Genomic DNA, 11,985 nt, shown 5'->3' with positions numbered 1-11,985 from the left:
CTGATGTCCTGCTGTCGCCATCCGTGAGGCGGCTAGAAATTTTCTCTTGAGAATTTTAATCTTGTTTGGAAGCAGCCCTGGCCAGTGGTTCCTTTTTTTTTTTCTTCCCTAGGATCACCCATGACGTGATGGACACCTCAGAAATATTATCCCTCCTTTGATTTCCATAGGAAGCTGAATTAGAAAGTTGTGCTTAGTCGTGTCTGACTCTTTGTGACCCCATAGACTGTAGCCCACCAGGCTCCTCTGTCCATAGGGATTCTCCAGGCAAGAAGAATACTGGAGTTGGGTTGCCATGCCCTCCTCCAGGTGAGTCTTCCCAACCCAGGGATCAAACCTAGGTCTCCCACATTGCAGGCAGATTGTTTACCATCTGAGCCACCAGGGAAGACCAAGTAATAGTTAACTTTGAAGGAAAAAAAGAGAAAAAGGAAAAATTCATGTAAACATTTACGTGTACAGAGGATAATCTCAAAGAACTGGACAGCAACTGCTACTGTGATTACCTCAGGAGAGAAATGGGTGGCTGAAGGATTGGCATGAATGTTTTGGGGTTTTTGTGTTTTTTTTTTCTTGCATCACTTGAAATTTGTCCAATATGTGTGTGTGTTTTAATCTTTGAATGTTCATTTGACTCCCTTACCAAAATGTAGATATCAAGGAAATTTGGAAACTTAAGACGTCTGTCTAGATGCCCTAATGCTAGATAGAATTATGCATTATGTGTGAAGATAAAACGTTTTGTGTAAACCACTAAGTTTTCCTGTTTATTTCTGGACAAACATCCTTGGGAATTGGGGCGGAAAGTACAGGAAAAGAGGAGCCAGGAATTTTCGAAAAGCCGGCAGGGTTGGCATACAGGAAACAAATTTTCATCATCTCAATCATTTGTATATTCCTTTTGGATTTGCTGAAGAAAATTGAAGGGTAAATTTTAGTTGATTTCGCTAAAGTCCAGCTAGATCGGAAGGGGGACATTTGATGTTTATTTTTGTAAAGGAAGTTAATTGAGTGTGTTTGGCAGGGTTGGGACTTGAAGTTCCTATTCTAGACAAGGAAAATATCCCTTAGTAAGGAATCTCCAGGATGGTTATGATACATTCCTTCCCCTAACCTTGTAAGATAACTTCAGGTTCCCTCCTCCAGGGGAATGGTGAGGGGAAAAAAGTAGGCAACTGTGCCTAAGAGGATTTGCAGACAAAAAGCTCATATGGAAAAAAGATCTTGGACACACCTCATTCTCTTGGTTAGCTGAACCAATTCAACTTGTTACCCAGTAAGTGGTTAGTGAATCTAGGCGACAGAGAAATAAATGAAACCTAGTGGGTAATACATCAACCAGGTTGAGCAATAAGCAGCACCTGGGGATAGAAATTTCCCACAGAGGAGAAAAATGGCATCACAGAAGAGAATACTTAGTAAAATTTATTAAAATAAAAAAAGAAAAACAATAATTTATGCCCTTGGCAAAATAAAAGATCTTGTCAATATAAATGTTTCTTAGAAAACATATGAAAAGATAATATAATATATATATATCAATAAATCAGTATCAATGTTACAGCAAAAGGAATAATGATTGACAAGTGAGGATAATTCTGGCCCTTACACAGCAGCATTTCTGGAAGGTCCTCTGATTCCTCCTTTTTTTTTAGTACAGATATGCCTTCATTTTAAGAAAGCCTGATATACATATATCTATATTTAGAAACTATCAATTGAATTATTTGTCACAAAAGAATTCTCTACCAAAAAATCAACAAGTTTCTATAATACATCCTTCAAATTAGCAAATTTTCTTAATGCGTTTAGAATTAACCAAATACATGTGTCCCCAACTTCTTTCCTTCTAGCACTGTTACATACAGTGAGGTACACCTGAAGTGAGCCAGAAAAGCTGGGCTTCAAACCTGACTACAGAGAGTGTGTTCTTACTTAGAATAAGAGGAAATGGTTGGGGGCACGTGTGTCCCTCAATCTTTCGTTTCTTGAATCCTAAGCTCTTGATTTTCTTGTCCCTGCTGTTTCGTGGGCAACTTTGTTTACCTGGTACTCTCAAGATAAAAGGAGGAAATCAAACAGGAGAGGGATGGATTAATGAATTAGTGAGTCACTCCGGCAGAGCACAGTGAGATGAAATCTGGGGCTTAGAGTGTGTGTGTGCGGCTATAGCTGGGGAAAGCCAGAGCAATTCTCTGCCCTTGACGTGGTGTTTGTGAGGCTCCTTTCCCAGCAGGAGCACCTGATTCCTGGAGGGGCAGCAGGGCTCAGTCCAGTTTCCCCAGCCAGACGGGACACATACTCAGGAGAATGGACTCCATCCTATTTGTCACATTCCTCCTGGCTCCCTTCAGCACAATGGTAGTGCTGTTCACAAAACTCTTGGATCCGGCTACAGGCCTCCAGCATCATCACTTCAGGGACTGTGATTACCACTCGGAAGAAATTTGGATATTCAAAGCACTGCAAAAATAAAAGCATACTATTCTCAGAGCAGTTGAATCAGTGACTAGACCACCCTAGTATGGCCAGGGCCCTAATCAGCAAGAGGCAGCAATACCATTTACCCAGGGCTATCAGTTCCCACCACTGGGATGCTGAACCAGTAACTGAGTTAATTTATCTTAAAAGGAATTTGTGGAACAAGCTTGATTTCCTCTCACTTAGAATGTCCAACTACAATTTTTCTTCCTGAATCAGATGGGATAATGATGAGGAAGAAACAAATTTTAAATAGAGGTCATGACACCCACCAGTAAGAATCTTCTCAAAAGAGAATACAGTAAGTAGTCCCTTAGTATCCATAGGGGGGTTGGTTCCATAACCGCTGAGAATGCTAAAATCCGAGGATGCTTAGGTTCCGTATATGAAATGGCATAGTACTTGCATAACCTACATACCTCCTCCTGTGTACTTTAAATAATCTCTGGGTTACTTATAATACCTAATACAATGTAAATGCTATGTACATAGTTGTCAGGTTGCAGCAGATTCAAGTTTTGCTTTGGGGCACTTTCTGGAATGTTTTTTCTTCTAATATTTTTCTATCCCTAGTTGGTTGAATACTTGGATGCGGAACCTGCACATATAAAGGCCAACTGTACACTTTGTTCGGGGAGGAAAAGGCTAAAGACCAGCTCAGGGAGAGCTCCCAAGGCACTATACACCACTGAGAGTTTCTAGAGAAACCTGAGAGATGTAAGCACTCACCGTTGCTGGGAGGCAGTGGACGGATTGCTCGGCAACTAACTGCTCTGTGAACTCCACATCATTCTCAAATTCTGGGAAATGTTCCATCTCAATTCCTACCTATACCAATAACAGGGAAAGGCAAACTGATCATAAGGAGGGAAAACAGGCCACTCCCTATGCCAGAAATCAAGGCAGGGACTGCTGTAAAAAAATATCTTGGAACTCCACTACTGAGAACTAAGAGTTCTTGCTCTTAGGAGCTTGTGGAGTTTTTCATAGGGAAGAGAGGATATATTCATATTAATATTTTAGTTTATTGAAGTGTTCCTTCTTGGATGCTGATAAATGAAAGCTGAAAATAGGATGCTAGTGTTCTTTAAAAAAGGCACTATTGGTACTGTGGGCCAGGCTAGTCTTGATTGCATGGAACTACCCTGCCCATTGGAAAATATTCAGCATTGCTGGCGCACAAGATGCCAATAGCACCTTTCAGTCCTTCTAGAAACAAATAACATTCCTATATATCCCCAAACACTCCAAGGGAAGCAGATCTCTCCTGGTTGATAGCTACAGTAGTGTGGAAAGCCTCTTATTTGTGTCATATCATCTCTGTATCTGCATATAAAACAATTCTCTGTATTGAAAAGTTGTCATTTTAAGAGGTTTTTTTTTTCTTTCTTTCTTTTTATTTAGCACTGAGTTTAAACCACATCAGTGGGACAATTCATAACAAGGCAGTTCTTAAACTGACTGGCTCAGGAGCCCATCTGGTTGTCTCTGTGAGCCTTGCAGACTGGCTTCCCTCACCTGCGACCCACATACTCACCATGAGGTACATGGCCCCAGAAGGGCGAATGGGCCGGAGTCCAGGGATGGCAGCCAATGCCCCATAGCAGAGATCTGCATTGGACTATGAGAAGAGGCAGAGACATCAAGGATAAAAACTTCAGCTAAAGAAAAACTGGGTCATTAAAAAGAGAGCCCACATCAAAGGCGGGGAACCTAGGTTTGCTCTGCTGGCATAAGGAGTTAACAAGAAAAAAAACTCTGCCCACTCACAGCTTTAGGCCAGGAGCAGAGTGGATTGCCAGAAGTTAGAGAAATGTATGGATGAATGTTGACAATGATGCCACCTTCTGGCTTGGAAGCCCCATAATGGCGGGGCTTCCCTGGAGGCATTCCCTGACTCCCAGAGTGGAAGGCTACAGGCTGCTCTTACCTTGAGGAAGCTTAGAGTGTTGTGGTAGAACTCTTGAGGGGTGCGACACAGGATGCTTTTCAGAGCTCCCTGGACAAGGGTGCAGGGGCCCAGGATCCGTTGACTTAGCTTCACCAGCCCATCTCGGATCTAAAAGCCCCCCGGCAAACACATTATTTAGCCTTTCTTAAGCATCCCTGCAGTGGAGATTCTTGTTCTGACCATTCTTTCTATAAAGTGTTTATTTTTGTCTATTTTCAGTTTTGTTGTTGTTGTTGTTATCTTCTATCTAGGCAGAATTAGGGTTAGTTTCCAATCTCTGGAGACATGGTGGTGCCTCGTTTCATTCTTAAATCAGACCACCTGGGTTTGTAGCCCAGCTCTGCCACACACTGACTGTGTGGCTCTGAGAAAATTATACAACCTATCTGAGTTCATTTTTATCAGCTGTAACATGGAGATAATACCAATACTGGCCTCACAGGGTTGTTGGGAGAATTACATTGAAATAAAGTACATAAAGCACTGGTACCTTGTAAGTCCACAAATAGTATTAGGGATCATTACTGCTTGTTGCTTCTTTTTGTGTGGTGATAAAATTGGAGGTAGATGGAACTTCCTCACCAACACAGAAAAACTGAGTTCTGGAGAGAAATAACTAGTACTATCTTTATCCAGTGTCTTTCCAGGCACACAGAACTACAGGGCCTAGAAAGAAAAATCTCACATTTATACCACCACTGTGAGATAAAGCAAGCAAGTAATAAGTAAACAAATAAATAAATATTTAGAATATATATATATTCTCACCTCATTGCCAAAAATATCTCTTCGGTCATGGATAAGGATCCAGCCCATCCTCCAGCCAGGAACCAGCCAGCGCTTGGCCAGCCCTCCACAGGACAGGATGGGGACATTGCTGCTGAGGGTAGCCAGAGGCTCAAATTTGGAATCTGAAAACACCTGAGGAGAAGAGGTGTTTCTTACAGATGTTTTCTGGCATCCCTCCAAATCCCATGCCTCCCCAAATTTTCCTTATATCATTAAGCACAGGGCCTCAGATTTACAGGCTCTTTCTACCCTGAAGCATGACTGGGATCTCAAGAAGCTTCAAAGGGAACTATCCAAAAACATGTAACCTGGTGTCTTGTCTGGGTTAAAAAAAAAGCCTAAAATGAGGAAACTGGTCCCAGCCCAGTAATATATACAACCCCTGACTCTAGGGAATGAATGAAATAATTAGATCCTGCCCGAGACTCACCATGTCTCCATAGATCTCATCAGCTAAGATGGGGACACACTGCCTTGCAGCCACTGAAAATAAGAGAAACATGCTGATGTCATTTTTAATATGAATTGCCTTAGCACTTAAATATTTACCTGGGCTTATACTTTACACTCGATGTTTGTGGGTTTTGTCTTCCTCTTCAAGAACTACAAATTCTTCTCATATTCTTCCAGGGTACGGAGCCTAAATTTGCTGTTTAGTTAACTAGATATTTCAAGTCCTTTCTTCCACATGATGGGAGTGATTAAGAGGCAAGTCTTTTTCTCCTTCTTTCTACCTTTCCAGTGGCACACCACTCACTAGGGACCCCACTGGAGCCCTCTGACCTCTATCCTAGTCTCGGAACTCAGTGAAGGACTTCTTTCTCACTCCAGGAAACAGCTGAAGAATTCCATCCCCATCTTCTTTCCTGTCAAGTGAAATCTGTTGGACTTACCTGCCAAAATTTTCTGGAGATGACGTCTACTGAACACTGACCCACAAGGGTTTGATGGATTGTTGACAATAAGACAAACTGTCTTTTCATCAATCAGAGATTCTAATTGTTTCAGGTCAATTTCCCAATTCTTCTCTGGCTGGGGAGGGAAAAAACACTGAGATCAAGATGATTCTGAAAAATGTAGGAAGACTACTCACTTCACTCAAAGGTATAATATAAGTCACAAAATGTGTCTGTGGCCTCAGACTTTTCAGATATTTCTCTGCTAAGCTAATGGTCATGTATTTTTATGAAGTATTAATTGAGCATTTGTATCTAAAATTATCTAATTTGTATCTAAAATTAAAAAGTCATTTACCAACAAATTGTAGAGTTTGACCTCAATTCCCATAGATTCAGCCAGAGTCCTGTAGAGAGAGAAGCCAGGTCTCGGAACTAGGATGTTTTGCCCTGGGTTGGCCAACACAGCCAAACACAGTTCAATAGCCTGACTGCAGCCACTTGTCAGAATGACATCCTGTGAAGAAAAGTTTTGTTTTGTTAGGGGTTCCAACAGCAACAGGAGAAAAGGGATTATCAGATGAGTGAGTGGGAAGCAAAAATAAGCTTAGTTTTAAAAATCCTATGTAAAGTAGTGGGGACTATAGTAGGCCAAAATTGAAATAAACGAATATGTTTATATATGTCCATATCCCGAGGCTGTTGAAAATGCTGGCCACTTAAAAGAAAAAAATCGCTTTAAAAAGGACAGCTTGGCTGTGACTCAGCAGACCTCCATGAGAGGTCATTATGACCTTGGACTTTTTCACCTGGTTATTTATTTACTTTTGACCAGAGATTTGAAGCATGGCTCTCTTCTGAAATACAAAGGACTCCCCTTAACGTTAAGAAATGTTGACCTCCACCCTATAAACAACAGAGTGGAGGGCATTTAAACTTGACCCTGCCCTGAGTCCAATATGCCATGGAAACTCGATCCTCCCATCTAAGTGACCTTAGGTAAGTGAAGGGAACTACAGATTAATAAAAGACCCTATTGGTAAAATTAAAATTTCCAATTATTTGGTATTTATGAATTACTGTTTTTCAATGATCTTTTGCAGAAAATCAAATATAGGGTGACCTCTGAGTCCTTTGAGCCTCCATGAGACAGACATCACATAAGTTGTATGCAATGTTATTATCATACATAATTACATTAAATATAATCACTGACTAGTGGCCTCCCCATATAAAAAGTCCTGGAATTGCCAAAGGGAAATTATTCTTAGTTTTTGTTTCCCTTAAAACCCTTATTCCTCGTGGGACAGAAACAAAGGGTAGAGTTTGCCTGGTATTGCTTTAGAGAAATTGCTCTAGAGAAATTTTTTGCTCTAGAGCAATTTTTCAGAGCTAGCAACTTGTCTAGGGCTCACCTTAGCTTCCAGGGGTGCCTCGGGACAGTGGTAATAAGAAGCAACTTCCTCCCGACTGGATAAGCAGCCTGAGAGAAAAGAGCAGAAGGAGAAAGCTGGAAGTTTTCATCCCACAGCTGACAGAGATGCCCTTAAGTCACAGGGCTTCAAGGCTACCTTCTGTCCCAGATCAGAGCACATAGCATTCGGTTCAGCTCTCAGTCACTATAGTTAAAGGAGATTAACTTTGTACCTTACAACTTTATAATGAGCACACAAATGTATAAATAATAACAAAAAGAGTTCACAAAACTATAAAGTATTCTGCAGCATCTACTGTGATTATGCTTTCTTTTCGATTATTTAATCTAAGATACAGGATTTAGATTATTCTTAAATCCCTTTCAGGGATTATATTTGAAAACTTGTAATTAATGAGTTCATTACACTGGGTTCATTTTAACTTTTTCACATTGTATTGTATACCTATTAGTATTTTCCTTTTATATTATATTTAAATTAAAATATTTTCCTTTTAAATTATATTCTCATGCAATGTTTCCAAATGTTGGCTTGCAAGCTTGAAGTATAGACAGTTTCATACCAGTTATTATGTTTTACAGAATTGCTGTCCAAAAAGATTATCTTCAGTTACCAAAGCTAGAGGCAATATTTCCTAATGTTTGATAACTTAATAGGTACAGATAGTTCTCTTGAAATTAATCAGCATTTCCTTAATTGCTAAGAAAAAACACAGATAAACATTATCTGTGTTTCCTTTGGTATGAAGTGTTCATATCCTTTGAGTATTTGTCAAATGGAGACTTGGTTTTAGGTTTCAGGTTAAATCAGTTTCTTAATACTTTGAATATAAAAGTCATAATAAACATTTTTAAAAATTGTATTGAAGTATAGTTGATTTACAATATGGTGTTAATTTCTGCTGTACAGCAAGGTGATTCAGTTATACATATATATATTCTTTTTCATATTCCCTTTCATTATGTATAAACTCTTTTTATAACTCACTTTTGGTCTTATTTTGTTTTGATTTTTATTTATGAAGCTGCATAAAATGTAAATAATCAACCTAAAAATCATCTTCCTGATATCTCTTTAAAGTGTTTTTAAATTCTATTTTAGCATGAAGCTGATTTTTATTCTGCACATATATACAGTGGGGAAGTGTGTGACACTGAAACAAAGTCAAGGAGTCACTTATCAAAATGCTTAGGGGAGGAATGTTCAATACATGGAGAGAGTTGCTGCTGCTGCTGCTGCTGCTGCTGCTGCTGCTGCTAAGTCGCTTCAGTCGTGTCCGGCTCTGTGCGACCCCAGAGACGGCAGCCCACCAAGCTCCCCCGTCCCTGGAATTCTCCAGGCAAGAACACTGGAGTGGGTTGCCATTTCCTTCTCCAATGCATGAAAGTGAAAAGTGAAAGTGAAGTCGCTCAGTCGTGTCCGACTCCTGGCCACCCCATGGACTGTAGCCCACCAGGCTCCTCCGTCCATGGGATTTGCCAGGCAAGACTTACACCTAAATAAAATTATTCCTGTCTTAACCTTCTGTTCTCTAATAGAACAACTCATTCTTTGCTGTTGTTTTTGTTTGTTTGTTTTTGCCTTGAAACAAGCATAGTTACATTGAGAGTGTGACCAGGACCATAATTAAAATAAATCTTGAACGTGCGGAGGAGGAGAAATAACGCCAAGAAGTATTTACATAGGGCAGTAAGTAAATTGATTTAGGAGCTAGATGGCTCTGTCAAGAAGCAGCTGCAGCCAAACTCAAGGCCTCCGTGGAGAATGAGCAATGATAGGATAGGAGTGTTATTTGAGCAGAGTGTGTAATGGGAACCGGAAACAGGGAGGTGCCATAATGCCAGAAGAAACCAGGAAAGAAGCTGGACCTTGATGGCTTGAGGTTAAGCATTCTGAGACTCCTTTCCCCAAATTCAACAGCATATTATCTTAGCCTCTCCTTAGGAATTATGCATCAGGAAAACAAAGAGAACTGCTAGAAATTTATTCCTGTCAGAAGAGCACAGAAGATTTGGAAACTGCCAGAGTAGAGTCTCAGGGTGAACTTACCGATGGAGGGTACATAGCCATTAAACTTCCCTGAGTCGAGGGCATCTTTCATTGCTTGGGTAACTTCAGGATCTGTCAGCAGGTTTCCAAATACAGTAGGGTCCCCTTTTTAAGAACCACCAAGAGGTTATTCTTCCAAGCCCAGCCCAGACCCACCCTCCACTTCCGTCCCCTCCGCCCAACCCATGAGGATGGGGTGAGAGGAACAATGCCTGCCTCTTGGTTAAGTGTACTCAACTCACCGATCGACAAAGCAATCATGGTCTTGTTTGGATTTGGCTTCACCTTCATGTTGTCCACAATGGCCCGGATGGGATTGAAAGTTTTGTTGGACATTTCCGAGGGCCTCACGGACCATCTGGCCTTCCTGCTTTTCACTTTCCCCAGCACGGAGCCTCTCCCAGTAACGTTGACGTGCACATCCAGAACTGAGCGGAGGCTGCCATGGTCCTGCATCTGAATCACATATGTGTCCATGACTAGCAAAGACTATGGGGAAAAGAAGGGGTCACTGTGACTCTAAGGACAGATACAGTCCAGTGGGGCAGCTACAGTTGGACCTAAACACTGGGGTGACTTTGCCAGACATCTCTTTTCAAACTCCTTTCACATGTAAAGTAGCTTTGAATGAATGAGGGCAATTTAAAGACTTTTCACTCAGATGGAAAATAAGCAAAATAACCATTCTACAATATTAGCAGAGTGTTCCATTGAACGCTTATCTACCGTGAGATTCACTGTGTGCTACATCATCACCATGAAAATTTAACCATGCTGTCCACAAAACCAAGGAAGAATGACATGAAAACTAATGTTAAACAAGGAAAGCGTAGGTATCCCTTCCTTTCCATGCAAGAAGAGTCTCCTTACACTTCAACAGACTGTGTCTTGTCCTGTGCAAAGAATAACCAGGAAGAATTATTCCATATTGTTAGAAATTTAGTGTTAACATTATCATTAGTAAAAATAAAGACCTATTCTATAAGCAGCTTACTGCCCTGTGGAAAAAGAAGTCAATACACCACAAAGAAAAAACCATGCATCCCAAATCACAAGGTTAGCTGAGGCTTGAGATTTTACCTTCCCAGTAAAGGAGAAGCAGCCTCCAAGCAGCCAAACCAGGAAGTTGCCTAAGTTCTTTGACAAGTGACAGTGACCGTGAATTCAGATGCAACCTCTGATGCCTGAAATAGTCCCACAAATGGGCGTTGGGCCTGAAACTCTCATGCTATTGGTTCAGGTAAGAACAGAGCAACCAGCCCTCTTCTTTCCCCACCTCTTCACTTTTTGGTGCTTTTTACCTCTAACCCTGCCTCCACCTCCACCACCAAATCAGGAATTTGAACACTTCAGCCTTCTGGAATTGTCTACGTTAACTCTTTCTAGGTAATTTGTGAGATGTTTGAAAGGATTGTCAGAGACGTAGTTAGGATTACAGTTGGTAATTTTTATTAAATCTTTCTTTTGTGACAAAATGACCTATTAAAATGTTAACAGTACAGAAATGTATAGAGTAAAAAGTGAGAGTCTTGCAAGGGCCAGGCAGTGGTAATGATCTGGCCGTTTCTATCCATTCATCAAGACAGATAGATGATAGATCAACAGATCTACAGATGATAAATAGATAGGTGATAGACAGTAGATAGATTAGATGATGGATACCTAGATACAGAATTGTAAATATTTTCAAAACACAGCTGAGATCATGCTCTACAACTTGTTCAGCAGCATGCTTATTTAATTCCTACATCTGGGGCTCCTTTCCTTGTTAGTGCGCAAAGTTCTACTCCAGTTAGAACAAGCTGTGCAGCTAGAGTAAACGAAGGCCCACTCCATAAACATTTAAAAAGTACAGGGTATCTAAGGCAACTAAAACCTGTGCAATTTTATCTTTATGCTGTGAATTCTTAATTTTCCTGTTACGGAGTTACTGGAAAAATAAGATGTCAGGTGAGATCTAAACAAAAACCTTTGCTAAGCCAGCACAGCAGACATCTCAGAATTCCTGTGAGCCTATGAAAAGTATCATCCACCCAAGAGTTAAGAGAAACCTCAGTGACCTCATGGCTCAAATCCTACCGTTTACTTATTGAGAGACAGAGAGTTGTTTCATAAGCTCTGTCTTCTTCAGCTGTTTATTGGTGATTTGAGTCTCCACTGGGGTTGAATAACCTTTAATTTCTCTGATCTTTCCATCTTCTTTTCCCTCTTTTATTTGTTATTCATTTATTATTTTTCTTTTATTTATGTCTTTATTTTTAAAATTGGAGGCTAATTGCTTTACAATGTTTTGTTGCCTTCTGCCATACAATGATGAGAATCAGCCATATGTATACATATATCCCTTCCAACTCTTAGTGCTTTGAAAAATTCACCTAATGCA

General features: G+C 40.5%; 1 protein-coding gene across 2 annotated transcripts; it reads right to left on the bottom strand.

Annotated features, from left to right (window-relative positions):
- Window positions 1-780: 780 nt before the first annotated feature.
- TAT (tyrosine aminotransferase) lies at window positions 781-10,741 on the bottom strand. Of its 2 annotated transcripts, none has more exons than XM_068991771.1 (12): window positions 10,683-10,741; window positions 9,845-10,091; window positions 9,603-9,707; window positions 7,533-7,600; window positions 6,476-6,634; window positions 6,115-6,253; window positions 5,652-5,704; window positions 5,201-5,353; window positions 4,412-4,540; window positions 4,019-4,102; window positions 3,211-3,309; window positions 781-2,463 (listed from the first exon to the last, which is right to left on the bottom strand). In XM_068991771.1, the coding sequence occupies exons 2-12, from the start codon at window positions 10,077-10,079 to the stop codon at window positions 2,323-2,325; spliced, it is 1,365 nt and encodes a 454-aa protein (XP_068847872.1). In that variant the 5' UTR covers window positions 10,080-10,091; window positions 10,683-10,741; the 3' UTR covers window positions 781-2,322. The 2 variants fall into 2 exon arrangements, with proteins under 2 accessions (XP_068847872.1, XP_068847873.1); XM_068991772.1 differs by having other exon boundaries at window positions 9,845-10,058; window positions 10,683-10,740.
- Window positions 10,742-11,985: the final 1,244 nt, after the last annotated feature.

The sequence above is a fragment of the Capricornis sumatraensis genome, chromosome 20, assembly GCF_032405125.1.
Source record: "Capricornis sumatraensis isolate serow.1 chromosome 20, serow.2, whole genome shotgun sequence".
NCBI lineage: Eukaryota > Metazoa > Chordata > Mammalia > Artiodactyla > Bovidae > Capricornis > Capricornis sumatraensis.
The sequence above is the reverse complement of the archived record's forward strand: the minus strand, read 5'-3'. Positions and strand labels throughout refer to the sequence as shown.

What these genes read in the sequence shown, in the direction of transcription:
- TAT (XM_068991771.1), bottom strand. Translation starts at nt 10,079, where the DNA reads ATGGACACATATGTGATTCAGATGCAGGACCATGGCAGCCTCCGCTCA. An exon ending in TGGCTATGTACCCTCCATCG is followed by an intron (nt 7,601 to 9,602) that starts GTAAGTTCACCC and finishes CTTTTCTCTCAG; the next exon opens with GCTGCTTATCCAGTCGGGAG. An exon ending in GAGATATTTTTGGCAATGAG is followed by an intron (nt 4,541 to 5,200) that starts GTGAGAATATAT and finishes GGGGGCTTTTAG; the next exon opens with ATCCGAGATGGGCTGGTGAA.